The sequence below is a fragment of the Pygocentrus nattereri genome, chromosome 1 (assembly GCF_015220715.1).
Source record: "Pygocentrus nattereri isolate fPygNat1 chromosome 1, fPygNat1.pri, whole genome shotgun sequence".
NCBI lineage: Eukaryota > Metazoa > Chordata > Actinopteri > Characiformes > Serrasalmidae > Pygocentrus > Pygocentrus nattereri.
Genome location: NC_051211.1, coordinates 25,485,975 through 25,500,965, shown reverse-complemented (window position 1 = coordinate 25,500,965; position 14,991 = coordinate 25,485,975). Strand labels below are relative to the sequence as shown.

At 40.2% G+C, this 14,991-nt stretch overlaps 1 protein-coding gene across 3 annotated transcripts in view; it reads left to right on the top strand.

Moving 5' to 3' along the window:
* The first annotated feature begins 13,942 nt into the window (after window positions 1-13,942).
* The window catches only part of pvrl2l (PVR cell adhesion molecule related 2 like), a 185,688-nt gene continuing 184,639 nt past the window's right edge, over window positions 13,943-14,991 (top strand). The window contains exon 1 of one of the 3 annotated variants that reach the window (XM_017708497.2): window positions 13,943-14,506. In XM_017708497.2, the coding sequence (XP_017563986.1) occupies window positions 14,458-14,506 (49 nt within the window). In that variant the 5' untranslated portion in view covers window positions 13,943-14,457. The remainder of the gene's footprint in view (window positions 14,507-14,991) is intronic. The other 2 variants (XM_037538484.1, XM_017708498.2) reach the window with 2 other exon arrangements.

The window sequence follows — 14,991 nt, the reverse complement described above, 5'->3', positions numbered from 1 at the left end:
CATCTATCAGAAGATAGAAAGCGGGCAGATGGAGAAATGACAAGCAGTTGAAATTTTTAAGAATGACTGGCAGACAGAAGGAGCTGTGAGTGTTTACTGCCTACTGCAGTAAGGCGGCTCTGACCTTCACACTGACTGTAAAGGGACCATATTATGAAAAACTTTCCTTACATTTTTTTTTACTCCAATAAAGTATAGCATAGCATTCACATTATCACAGAAAAGAGATTTTGTCCGTGCTTTAACTATTCAGAAGAATGTGCTGTATACCAATATATGCAACATGCAAAGGGTTGGATGTGGGGACCGGTTGTGGGGGGAGTAATGTCATTTCCATCTGCTAGTTGGTATGAAGGCTAGTGCATGTTTCTGGTGTATTTGGTAAAGAAACTCACACTGACCCAACGTTTGGTACATAAACCCACACAAATGTCATAAAACGACCTCAAGAAAAATGAAGAATATGCCCCCTTTTGTCATTCTGACTCTGCTAAGCTGATTCACAAATGGTGGGCTGATCACTCAAAAGAATGTGTGTGTGTGTGTGTGTGTGTGTGTGTGCGCGCACGGAGTGTAAAGTGACTGTGTGCTGACTGGGATAGTTTCCCACCTCATTCGGACTCCTAATTACCTCATTGTGAAGGAAAGAATACTCTTGGATGGGGGGAACTGCTACTCTAGAGCAAAATCATCACTGGCTATTATCACTATTATCACTTAATGAAGCATTGTGCAGTTTTTTTTTCAGACTTGGCACAAAGGTCAATAAAGCATTTTTCCACATTGTCATTGCTTTTATGATGGTTAGGATTAGGCTTTTGGTTCTACATCAGCATAGAAAGGGTAGCTCCGACATGGATCAATTGTAATCAGCTTAAATTGTGTTCTCTTCACCAACCACCATGGCCAAGTCACAGCTGCATTGAAAGTTAGTACAGGTTGGTGTGAGGCAGCCATGATGAAAAATATATAATGACATCTTAATTATGTCCTGCCATTAAGAATACCCTGGTGAAAAGTCATTTTTCTTGAATCAATAATAATCAGCCCAGACGTTTGTCCCCACACAAGCATTAGTAGTTTTTATTGCAAGTTGACATTTAGCAAAATCATGCCGAAATTTTCCTTATTCAAGGTTATTAAACCACTCAAGGTTATTTCAGTGTTCACTTTTAGCTGCAAAAAGACACAATATAGCTCTATTGAGATATGCTAATTTGTATTTAATGAAGTGCTGCATTAATTTCGGGTGATCCAAGGCTGGAAGACTGGATCTCACTTCTGTAAGTAGAACACTGACTCTAAAAAAACAACAAAAAAACAGAAAACTAATTTAAAGTCCACTAAAATGGAGCATCACTATGCAAAACATGCTTTTTTTAAACTCTTTTAAGTGATCCGGCCACATTTGCGACTTCATAGGAATTAAATTCCTAGAAATAACACAAGCTGACCTTCATGAAAAGCTCTGAATAGTTAAAAAATAGTGTTTTGAAAGGACCTGATTTAAATATGTACATCATTTGCATTTAGAGTATATCACATCAACACAATTACTGCCAGTGGTAATTGAACTAACAGACAATCAAAACCACTAAAACTGCTCTTGCTACTTATAATTCATACAAATACTTTGTAAGATTAGATATCTGCAGTTCCGGAGTAAGACTTTTAAGAATATGTTTGATCATCTTGATTGTTCCTGCTGCCTCATCTCACTGGAGCCTAACATTCAGGTAAAGAAACCCACAAAGACCCAATGACCCAAAGTAGGCATGTATAGAAAAATAAGTTAGAATGTCTTGCATAATCGGGGAATGACCTGATTTGAAGATGAATAACTCAAGGGGCTCTGGATTGGTGCAGGCATTCTAAATACTGACCCTATGATCAGAAAATGCGAGTGAAACCACAGCCATGCCACCTTTAATTAAACAAAGAACAAATATGTAGTGAGAACAACAGTGGCAGTAAAAAACGATTAGACTAAGAAATGGCGGGAAAGTGTGACTGAGGAATGTATAATGATATTCTAATTATCTGGAGGAAAAGGATAATGCTATTTTTACTAAACAGATTTTGGATTAAACTGTGGAGGAGAATACTCTCAGTTCAGGGGCAAAACTACAAATAGACAGACATATGCTGGTGCCATGGTAAACTAAACTTTATCTAGGTCACTATACTTGCTAAAAATAATTTTTATATTATATCTAACAATAAATATTGTTACAGAAAATGGATTAGTTAGCTGACAGCATGATAAATCTGTCATATTAAAACATTGTGTGTTTAAAAATGAATGCATTAGTACACGTGCCATTCTTTTAATTGTTTCTTTAAAGTTTGCTCAAAGACCTTATGTAAGTGCAACAAGTCTTTGTCAGAATCTAACATTGTATGACTTGCATTAGGTTTCTCAGCATTAGGTTTCGCTTTAGCTAATCTGAAGGGGCTTCTTCCGTTGTGAAAACCTTCAACTTATTTGACATGAAGACCATTTTCCCTGGTTTTCCCACAGTTTCCAGAATGAGGTTTGCTCTAAAATCTTATAAAGTCAATTTATTATTAATGAAATGTTTGTTTAATGAAATGTTTTTAATGAAATGATTCAAACTGGTTAAATATCCTTTGATACTTAGCTTTTTAGTCTAATAGCATAAGTGTATTATATATAAGTGTACGAGGAGATGATGTCCAGTATGAGATGGGTCAGCTGATATTTTGCTTCATCACCTGCACCTGAAGTCCACCACCATCTCTACAGTCTTTTGTGTGTTGAGCAGCAGGTGGTTTGTGCTGCACCAGGAGACAAGCTGCTCGACTTCCATTTTGTGGACATAGTCATCCCCATCGGCTATGAGGTCCACCACAGTGGTGCCATCTGCAGACTTCAGGATCTTCACAACTGATTCCTTAGTGACACATACCTTGGTATAGAGACTGAAGAGAACGGGTGAGATTAAACAACCTTATGCTACACCTGTGTTGCGTGTCTGGGGGCTATAGCCATTGCCCAAAGTTGTGATGTTTGTTTTCTTAGCTTCACCTGCTGTCCTCTCTTTGTCAGGAAGTCCATGATGCACTGGCAGATGGGATCTGGCTCAGACAGGTGTGACAGTTTAACCTGCAGCAGCTGTGGTACTACAGTGTTGAAAACTGAGCTAAAGTCCACAAGCTGAACTCTAGCATAGGTTCCAGGACTGTTGAGATACTTTAGCATGAAGTGCAGGGCCATGTTAACTAAATCATCAACAGTCCTGTTGGCTCTGTACACAAAGTGCAGGAGATCCAGCAGAGGGTGTGTAATGGCTTTCAAGTGGGTGAGGACCAGGTGTTCAAATACCTTCATAACTACAGACGGGGCTACTGGCCTGAAGTCATTTAGTGCAGTAATTTTTTTGGGGGGACTATAATGATGGCAGATGTTTTGAAGCATGTGGGAACAGAGCAGAGTTCCAGTGCTTTGTTGAAGATGTTGGAGAAAATTGGCACTAGTTGGTCACAGCAGTTGCTTTAGGGTGGATAGAGAGACTCTGTCTGGCTGTGGAGGTTTTATCAATAACTGTCTGCTGAAAAACCTATTAATGTCCTGCTTGTTGATGGTGAGATGAATGGGGGCTTCAAATCTGCAGGAGTAGTCATAAAGGTCATTGGTGAGTTGGTGGCTGTTAAAAAGAAGCAGAGTTTTTCCTTACCTTGTAGTTGGCGATTCCTTCCAGGTCTTTCCAAATTTAAGTTTCTGAAGTCTCCAGCTTGTATTTGGCCTCTTTGTAGAGAATTCTGTCGCCACTGCTGAATGCGGCCTCCTTTTCCTTCAAAGCTGTCAGCTTTGTTGTTAAGTTCAGCTGAAAACCACGGTTTGTCATTACTGTATTTCACCCACGCTGTAGTTGAAATGCTGCTCTCCTCACTAAAACTGGTGTATGACATCACTGTATCTGTATATTCATCTAGGCTCTTTGTCGCCTCTTCAAAAACAGTCCAATTCAGTCCAGGATTCAAAGCAGCCCTGTAGAGGTGTCCACTGGTCCACTTCTTTGCTGTTGTTATGGCAGGCTTGTCGGTTTTGAGTTTCTGTCTATACACTGGGAAGAGGTGAACAAAGCCATGGTCAGAATGATCACATGGTCTCTGTACTTGGCCATTTCTTTAGTTAAGTTTCCTCTGTTAAAGGCTCCCAGATTAACAGGTAGAGAGTCTGGATTCCCTCTTTCTACTTTCTTCAGTAGACATTTTGTAGTAAAACAAAAAACTGCATTAGAGCATGATCACCATGTAACTCATGACTGAATGATGAATAGAGATTAGCCTTACATTTGGAGTGTCTTGGAACACGTGGGCTCTCAATGCAAACTTCAAATTGCAATCACTGCCCTAAACACCTCAAAATGACTCTTAATAGTTAGAATAGTGGTTAGTCATCAAAACGGATTCTAAGAGAATAAGTCCTAGAGAGTGATTAGAGTATTTCTTACCATTGTATTTTTTAATTGTATAAGAGTTGTAAAGTGCAAACTGAGGACAACTGAACAGCATGTGAATGCAAAAAAAGAAAAAAAAACTTAATGCTGCAGAAACTAGGAACAGTAAGAAGACAATGTCTGTGGGCGGAAGGTAGCACTGCCACTCTATTCACGAGGCATGAGCACTGAACTTTTTTTGCTGCTTGAATATGTACATTTTTAAAATTGAACATCTCTGTCAAGGGCTCTGTGTGTTACTAAAGCAGCAAGCAACATAGTTATGGATTTTTATCAGATCTTCATCAGATCTGTCAGATGATACTTTATTTGGTGATGCTGAACATCATCATTGCTTGATGTTGATTATCTCTGGTTATTAATATATGAATTATTAAACAACACATTAAATGATTTTATCGATATTCCAGTGAAAAAATATTCCAGTGTTTATCAACCTTTACATCTGTAGCACCTGATTATTGGCTGTGTCTGTGATTCTGTGTCTTTTCTGTTGTTTTACCACAGTAATTATATTTTAGAAATTATTCATTATATTTACATGCACACCAATTGTTTGATATTAGCCAGTTAAGACAGTTAGTCTAACTAAGAGGTCATCATGTCTGCTTATTCTTTCGGCTGCTCCCTTTAGGTGTCACCACAGCGGATCATCTGCCTCCATCTTGCCCTATCCATTGCCTCCTCTACTTTCACACCAACCATCTCCATGTCCACCTTCACTACATCCATAAGCCTTCTCTGAGGTCTACCTCTTCTCCTTCTACCCGGCAGCTCCATCTCCAACATTCTTGCCCAATATATCCACTATTCCTCCTCAACACATGTCCAAACCATCTCAACCTGGCCTCTCTGGCTTTATCTCCAAACTGCTCCACCTTCACTGTCTCTCTGATCTGCTCATTTCTAATCTTGTTCATCCTTGTCACTCCCAACAAAAATCTCAGCATCTTCATCTCCGCCACCTCCAGCTCAGCCTCCTGTCTTTTAGACAGAGCCACAGTCTCCAAACCATACATCATAGCAGGACGCACTACTGTCTTGTAAACCTTCCCTTTCACTCTTGCTGCTATCCTTCTGTCACACATCAGCCCTGACACCTGTCTCCACCCACTCCATCCTGCCTGCACCCTCTTCTTCATCTCTTTTCTACACTGTCCATTGCTCTGGATGGTTGACCCAAGATATTTGAAGTCATCCACCTTTACGACCTCTACTCCTTGCATCTTCACCTTTCCACCTGATTCCCTCTCATTCACACACATGTATTCCGTCTTGTCTCTACTGACCTTCATTCCTTTCCTCTCCAGTGCAAACCTCCACCTCTCCAGATTCTCTTCCACCTGCTCTCTACTCTCACCACAGATTACAATGTCATCTACAAACATCATGGTCCATGGAGCCTCCTGCCTGACCTCATCTGTCAACCTGTCCATCACCATTGCAAACAAGAAAGGGCTCAAAGCTGATCCCTGATGTAACTCTACCTTCACCTTGAAACCATTTGTCACTCCAACCGCACACCTTACCACTGTCTCACTATCCTCATACATGTCCTGCACCACCCTAACATACTTTTCAGCTACACCTGACTTCCTCATACAGTACCACAGTTCCTCTCTTGGCACCCTATCATATGCCTTCTCTAGATCCACAAAGACACAATGTAGCTCCTTCTGACCTTCTCTGTACTTCTCTACCAACACTCTCAATGCAAAAATTGCATCAGTGGTACTCTTTCTGGGCATGAAACCAAACTGCTGCTCACTGATCTGAACCTCTCGCCTTAGCCTTGCTTCAACAACTCTTTCCCATACCTTCATGGTGTGGCTCATCAACTTTATACCTCTGTAGTTACTGCAGCTCTATGATATGATTATCATAGTCTGACTACGTTTTAGTCGACCTAAGCTTAGCCTGATTAAAAGATGTGGCTGAGGCCAATATTGGCTGAACTTCTGGAAACAGATTTAGACGTGTAAATGCTGAGATTGCTCTACTAACTCACGCATGGTAACATTTTAAGACTTTTTCAGTAATATCACACATGTGATGACAGCTTTTTGACACCAAACCAAAGAGACATGTCTTGAGGTGGAGGCTGTAGGCTAGATAGAAGAGACTTTGATAGCATTAGTATGAAAAAATATCTCTTTGGCACTGTGCCGACACATCTTGGCCTACTGAGGTTCAATCCATGAAGGACTGTTGGTGACTGGAGATCTCGAGGGATACATCAGTCCTTTGAATTCTGAAACGGGAGAAAAGGGAGCATTTCTTGGCAGCATTCGTTCAAAGCATTCTTTAAAACAAGACAGCTTTCGTTGACATAAAAGTAGAGGAATAGGACCTTTGTCTGCAACCTTTGCTTTGAGACACAAAGCATGAGTGACAAAAGTCAATAGAGCTGCACTTTTGACAAGAAGAAGAGACATTTATTATGTTAAAGATTTTGTGAGAAATGGATATCACTGGATATTGAAATAGATAAAAAAAGAACAGACGTTTTTAAACAGTTTTTTGTAAAAAAATTCATGTATGTAAACATAGTCAATGTTTGTGGTAATTAGTAGAGATTAGGTTGTATTTGTAGCACTACTTTAAATAGGCCTTTCAATTTCTAGATTAATTCTCAGAATAAACTGTTATGACATACAATTAAAGAATAGTTAGAACAAATTTCATAAAATGGAAGTGATAGTGATGGTAGTAGAAATGAGCATTGGATGTAGTCTGCCCACGCTTTAGAACATCTACATCAGCAAGGTGATGGCAAAATAACAGTTGACCCCTCCATTTAATAAATGTTCACAACATCATCATTATTATTATTATTATTATTATTATTATACTACACTATATTTCCAAAAGTATTCAGTCATCACTTAAGTGACATCCCATTCTAAATCTATAGAGTTTAATATGATGTTGGCTCACCCTTTGCAGCTATAACAGCTTCAACTCTTCTGAGAAGGCTTTCCACAAGGTTTAGGAGTGTATTTATGGGAATTTTTCGCCATTCTTCCATAAACGCATTTGTGAGGTCAGACACTGATGTTGGATGAGAAGGCCTGGCTCACAGTCTCCGCTCTAATTCATCCCAAAGGTGTTCTATCAGGTTGAGGTCAGGACTCTGTGCAGGCCAATCAGGTTTTTCCACACCAAACTCGCTCATCCATGTCTTTTTGGACCTAGATTTGTGCACTGGTGCGCAGTCATGTTGGAACAGGAAGGGACCGTCCCCAAACTGTTTCCACAAGGTTGGGAGCATGAAATTGTCCAAAATCTCTTGGACTGCTGAAGCATTAAGAGCTCCTTCCACTGGAACTTAGGGGCTGAGCCCAACTCCTGAAAAACAACCCCTCACCATAATCCCCCCTCCACCAAATTTAACACTTGGCACAATGCAGTCGACGTTTTGCATTGCGCTTGGTGATGTAAGACTTGGATGCAGCTGCTCAGCCATGGAAACACATTCCATGAAGGTCTCTACGCTGTTCTTGAGCTAATCTGAAGGCCACATGAAGTTTGGAGGTCTGTAGCAATCAGTGGTGGACAGTAAGTAAATGTAATTTGTTACTGTACTTAAGTTGTTTTTTCATGTATTTGTACTTTACTGAAATGTTTCCATTTTGGCTGACTTTTTACTTTCAAAGTCAAATATCTTAGTTTTTACTACATTATATTACATGAAATCTGTGGGTCCTTTTGGTTTGTGTGTGTACAAAAACACAACGTCAAAATGAAGCGCAAAGCAAGAACACCAATCAGGGCACAGCGTTCACTTGGTTTTGAGCTTGTTTTGACCAGTGCAAGCATACGGTTCAATGTCAGCACAGCATCGTAAAATTTTGTGAGTGTCTATTCAATATAAATGATGAACTAACCTAACTCTGTGTAAATAGACTACAGCATAGAAATATGTACACGTATGCAGTTATGACTAGCATGTGTTTTTTTTCCTGAATTTATACAAACACTTTTATTTTATAGTACATTTGTTTTTGCTTGTTTATGTTTAGGAACAGAAACCTACAGATCAATATAGTAAAAGAAAACTCATATGTGATCCTGAATTTAAAGAAAGTTAAGAAATGTAAACTTGTAATTAAGTTGCAAATAAATCTTAAACTGAAACTTTGCTTGTTAAAAATGATATTAGAGCCATTTGGTTCTACCTAATGGAATTTGTTTGCCTTCAGTGTTTTGTGCTTATGATAATTTTAATAGACTTTTGGGTCAAACTAATCAATGACATTCTATTAAGAGATTGGTTTAACAAGAGTGACACGAGTATTTTCACCTTAAATGAGTTGATAAAGCAAGAGTCTTGTTACAAATATGGTAATAGGACATAAAAGTCATAATTAATCTTTTAGTACTTTTACATTTGATACTTCAGTACATTTGAAGGTAAATACGTTTGTAATTTTACTCAAGTGGAGGTCTAAAGGGAGGAACTTCTACTTTTACTGGAGTAATATTTAACCTTGGGTAGCCCTACTTGAACTGAAGTACATGATTTGTGTACTTTGTCCACCACTGGTAGCGATTGACTCTGCATGAAGTTGGCAACCTCTGCGCACTACATGCCTCAGCATGCACTGACCTGACTGACGCTCAGTCATTTTATGTGGCCGACCACTTCGTGGCTGAGTTGCTGTCGTTCCCAATCACTTCCACTTTGTTATAATACCACTGACAGTTGACTGTGGAATATTTAGTAGTGAGGAAATTTCACACCTGGACTTGTTGCACAGGTGGCGTCCTATCACGGAACCACACTGGAATTCACTGAGCTCCTGAGAGCGACCCATTCTTTCACTAATGTCTGTAGAAGCAGTCTGCAGGCCTAGGTGCTTGGCTTTAAACACCTGTGACCATGGAAGCGATTGGAACACCTGAATTAAATGATTTGGAGGGGTGAGTGAATACTTTTGGAAATATAATATATATTATAGCATATTGTATAATATATATGTTTACTCAGATCTACATACATATCTGCACAGGTACAGATATCCAAACATAGCTCATTTTCCATGGCTCGTTTGTACTCTTTATTTTATTTACTGTACTTTATTGTAATTTTCCTTAGTTAAATACTTGCTAACAGTCTGTCTACTGTCTGGGCTGTTTAATATGTCATATATCACACATGTGCACTCACCAAGACAAATTCCTTGCAACAGGTATGTGGAAAATCGTTGGTGACATAAAGTGATTCTGATTCTGATTAGGTAACTGTAAACATCCTAAATCATAAAAATCCTTAAAGACCTCATCCTCCTTTTCAAATAGTTAATTCCTCTTGGATGGCATATTATGATTATATGTATTGGTGCAGTCACATTTTCCCCCTTGAAAACAGTTTCTCAGAGTATCTATATAGAGCGATTCCTGTGGGACTATGTATCAGCTTAGCTTCATTCAGTGGTGGACAGTAACAAAGCACATGTATGACCAACATGGCAGAGAACGTATTCAGGTGTGATCTCTTATATGTTACATACACCCACACATTGCTGACATGCTGACACAAGAAGACATGTGGGTAAGGTAAGCTTAAGTAAAAAGACTTTCCTCAGTATCTTTTGCCACTATTTAGTATCGCACCATCACTGGAGATAAAGCCAGAGAGGCCAGGTTGAGATGGTTTGGACATGTGTTGAGGAGGAATAGTGGATATATTGGTCAAAGAATGTTGGAGATGGAGCTGCCGGGTAGAAGGAGAAGAGGTAGACCTCAGAGAAGGTTTATGGATGTAGTTAGGGTGGACATGGAGATGGTTGGTGTGAAAGGAGAGGAGGCAATGGATGGAGGCAGATGATCCGCTGTGGCGACCCCTAAAGGGAGCAGCACCCGAAAGAATAAGAAGAAGTATCGCACCATCACGTTATATAATGTGCTATGAATATTCAGTTTGTTTACTGAACATTTGTTAAGAAATGAGAAAGCGTCAACTTTTTCATCCTGAGGGAGCCTGAGGAGTCAAGGTCAAGTAGCTGCAAGAAGGTGCAACACGAATGGTGTGCGCAATAGCATCAAACTGTCAACAGATGGCATAGCGAGGTAAGTGATTAGTATGCATATGGTGTGGGGGAGAAATCATCAGGCAACACTGAATTCATCACTCCACTGCCTCAATTTATTAATTGATTAATTAGTTGTATTGTTTTGGTCAGGGAGTCAGCTGGTCAGCACAGGTGTTTCAAAATAAGCTCTTAATTTAGGCACATTTCCTAGTTAGTAACCTGTCTACATTCATTAAGATAAGATCATAAAACATCACCTTGTTTATATGCTAAAATCTCCTGTATGAACTGAATGAAATTCCTGTATGGTCACTTTACACACTAAAACAACTTTACAACATATTTTCCAGTGTATAGGCCTTTTCCATTCATGTCACAAACACTCTTACCAGAGAAGGAACTTTTCATTGACTGGACTATTTAATTACTAGAGTTAATGACTCATTTTCAAATGGAGAGAATGATTTTAAATAATGTGGATGTGGCAAACATCAGAGTAGTCAATCAAAATTCATCAGACACACATAGCTGGCTGCATTACCTGCTACAAGGCAAGTAACTACATAATTCATTAGTTGAGATGTAAACAAAGTCATTGACAGAGATTTGATGTGAAATTGTTCACCGTGAAGAAACTTACCAGCTCAGATTTCTTTACACTGGAACCAGGGATCACAATGTCTGTATCACAAATATAACAATTTAATTTACTATTCCAAACCACCAGTAAATACACTAAACCTATATGCTGTCAGAGTTTTTATATGTAATTTTAACAAAGGTAAATCTGAAAGAAGTGTATTTTCTGTGGGGCCATACACGTACCTCCCCAAAAAATAGACTTCAATAACATGTTTTAGGCCTAAAACTTCTCAAAACTACTGTGTAACAAAATCACTGAACATCAAAAGGAGTGCTTGTAACTATCTCATTTAATAATGTCCTGTGAAGGAACTTTTAGAAGTGGACATCTGGATCTGGTTCACCACTGTGAACAATTCTGACTCTGTAAGTTTCTTTAAAATGGAGCAATTCACATCAAACCACGCTGACTTTGTTTATATCTTAATAATTTTATTTTAATTGAAGGAATTTAGAAAAAATGCAATTCCACTTTAATGACTGATGTTAGCCCTGCGATGGACTGGCGACCTGTCCAGGGTATATCCTGCCTTCCGCTCGATGACCGCTGGGATAGGTGTGTGACTGATGTTATATATGAGATCAATTATTGTTATAATGATGTGTTAGTTCAGTCTTTTGTTCTAATAAATACATATTTTGCACATGGAGAAGATGAATTTACATATGTGTGTGTGTGTGTGTGTGTGTGTGTGTGTGTGTGTGTGTGTGTGTGTGTGTGCTAGCACACATATGTTTACTTGTCCTGCAATACAGGAACAATGATGCTCTTTTTTCCATCTCATCTACATGGATTGCTATTTGATGATGCTTCTCACTTTTTGACTTTTTGACCAACTTTAGCCTTTATTTTAGGCTTTAGTCTTTATTGTTACTAGTGACAGTCACTGACTGTAGCCCATCTGTTGCTACATACAATTTGGTAGTCACCCAGTGTTGTCTGCAGTTAACAAGATTAGAGTAGCCAGCATATAAAGCAACTAATGTACATAGATAGCTACATACATCTCTATAACTCTTTAATACTACATTACTTGATGCATTTTCACTTGAAATATTATCCATGTTGTAGGATAGAGATTAATCTATTAATAGATTCACGTAGACTCACTCTACCAAAATGCACCACAGAGCGCCACAGGAAGTCATTCTTACCTGTGGCCATCAAACTCTATAACTCCGTCCTCTGTGTGTGATTCACAAAACTCAATACGAAACTGTTCATATGTGCAATAATAACAATTGTGTGTGCAATAACTCAGAGGGACACTAACTTAATTTAAATAATTGTAACTGCTTTATACCTGATGTTTCATATTACTATCACAATCACCGCCACCTTACTATACTCATAAGTACTTAAATCCTGTGTACATACTGTAAATGTCTATATATTGTCTTAAATGATTAGTAAAGTGTTTATTTTTACATAAGTGGCTGCAACTGTAACAACTGCAATTTCCCCCTGGGATCAATAAAGGAATCTGAATTAAAGGACCAGAACCTGGGCTAACATGCAGACAAGAGGGTCTCTCTGAGTTTTGGCATGTGTTGTGTATTCTTGTACCACAGTTCAACATATTGGTAACATTCTAATACATTGTTTCAGAAATATTGAGGAAGAACATTAAAATCAGGAAAATGTCTGTGACTACCCTTAAACATTTCTGTTGGTTACTGGAGAATAGTAATATCCAATAGTCAGTAATGGTATTTTGTGCTTGTGCACTTTTGCTCAATCAAGAAATATGACATGTAAGCGTGCAAGTCCACAACCAAAAAGTGTGGGACACGTTTTTTTCACTGCTGCAGTACGATGGGATAGACTTTCCCCACATTTCAGGAGACATCAAGATTCTAAAGGAGTGTTGGCCTTTTCTCCTCCAGGCAACATGCCTGGCATCAGTAAAACATTTTTTTTCAAATGTAAGATTTTTAGCAGTAACTTGTAATTCCTATGTAGTTTGCATTTGTAGAATTTCCTAAGATTTTGTTTTCAATTAGACAGAAGCTTGACAAGGAATCTAGGAAGGTATTTTTTTTCACAGCTTTTCAAAATTCAGTTTCAGCATCAACTTAAAATCCAAAGGGAAATCAAAAGTTGTTCTTTGATGTAGCAGCGACTGGAACAGCAGGATGGACAGGGTGGGAGCAAGTCCTTTATCCCCAGTCTGACACCAGTGCGCCACCAACTCAACCCCAACTACAAATGCAGATAACAAACTAATAAAAGGCGTTGACACGCAAGACGCTGATGTTGAGGGGGACATCACCACTAGCCACACTCTTCACCCCGAAGTGACCCCCGTCACACACAGGACCCAAAGCCTCCGACACGAAATAACACTCAAACACAACTATGTTACAACTAACAGCCAACAACAACAAACAACATGCGGTCCTTTCTCGAGGGCACGCGCTATCACTAGCCTTTGCTTGCGGTCATCTGCATAGCCACACCTCCAGAGCCTCAGGCGCCAGCCAGTAGCAGAACGCTGCACTACACATCTCGTGTTATTTTTATGGCGCAGCCTATAAACTGAGCATCATCTAAGCAGCATTTATTGTCATTGGCTAACAAAAAACAACAAAGCACCAGCTTAAATGTCTCGTGTTTTCTGTTTGATTTGGAATAATATCTTAAGAAAACTAAAGGCGGGATGTTTTTCCCTGCATGGACATTCTCAGTTCATTCCTCAGCGGTCTTAGTAAGACAGGGGCTTTCCTGAGACTGGCCTATTTAAAGGAAACGCTCTAGTTTCGTGCCTGGAGTGAACCGAGAGGGGCAGATTCTGCAAGCCTAACTATGAAGTTGTGAGGGGTTTCCAACCTTTGGGTTTGGGCAGTTTATGTGACGCTGCCTGACGTCACAACATCGCCCGCCCCCCTCCACTCCACTCCACTCGCTCCAGCGGAAGGAGTCTGGAGCCTGGACGCTGCTTCACCGTCCGCACACCTTTTACCTCACAAACACACCGAGAACATTGGCTGCTTGTCCGCAAACCCGTCACCCGAGGAGGGGAAAGGACTTTCAGATGTTTCAAGTGTGGAGCTTGACAGGAGACCAACGACGGGGAAACGGAACGCTGATTCGTGTGGTGAAACCTTTAATCCACGGACTTGGATCTCGCCCTCAGCCGGCGAACGACACAAGTGTCTCTCAAAGTGAGTGCACGTCACGCGAGGACCATTTATGACTGAGGCTCGGGGGGCTTGAGGACTGCGGATTGTGTATTCTCAGGACTGTGCGCTTTACAAGAAGACTGGCGAGCGAGACTAACAGCTCCGACAGTACGATGGGGAGCAGCTGGCTGATTCTTGGCGTCATTCTGCTGTCCAGCCAAGGTAAAGTAGCCCTTGTTAAGTTTGTGTACCTGGCGTTAAGTGAAGGGACGCGACCCGCTGATTTTAACAGCGGCCAGTGACACTTGGAGCTGCATGAAGTCAGGCGTCCCGTGTGGGCCGGGCTGGCAACTGGCAACTTGCACGCATGGTCCAGGTTGACGGTCCACGCAGGACGCAGGCTGAGCAAAGCGTGATCATCATTACGACGCACGAACATAGCGGACTCCCCCCATTCCTTATACTTAGTTTTGGTGCGCCATGTTAAGGCAAGGTGTGGCCTCCCGGGGTGTTTCTTCCTCTGATCGTTTTAAGGCAGCAGGTGGGATTGGCTCCTGAACACTTACTCTAATCCCTCCAGCGAAGGAGCTGCGACCATACTGCTTCCACCTACATTTTTGCAGCAGTCTGTTCGTTGTGAAGGCATTTATCAGTGTTTTGAGTGCGATGGAGCCGAGTAACGTTAAAGCTCGAACGCAACAGGGTGT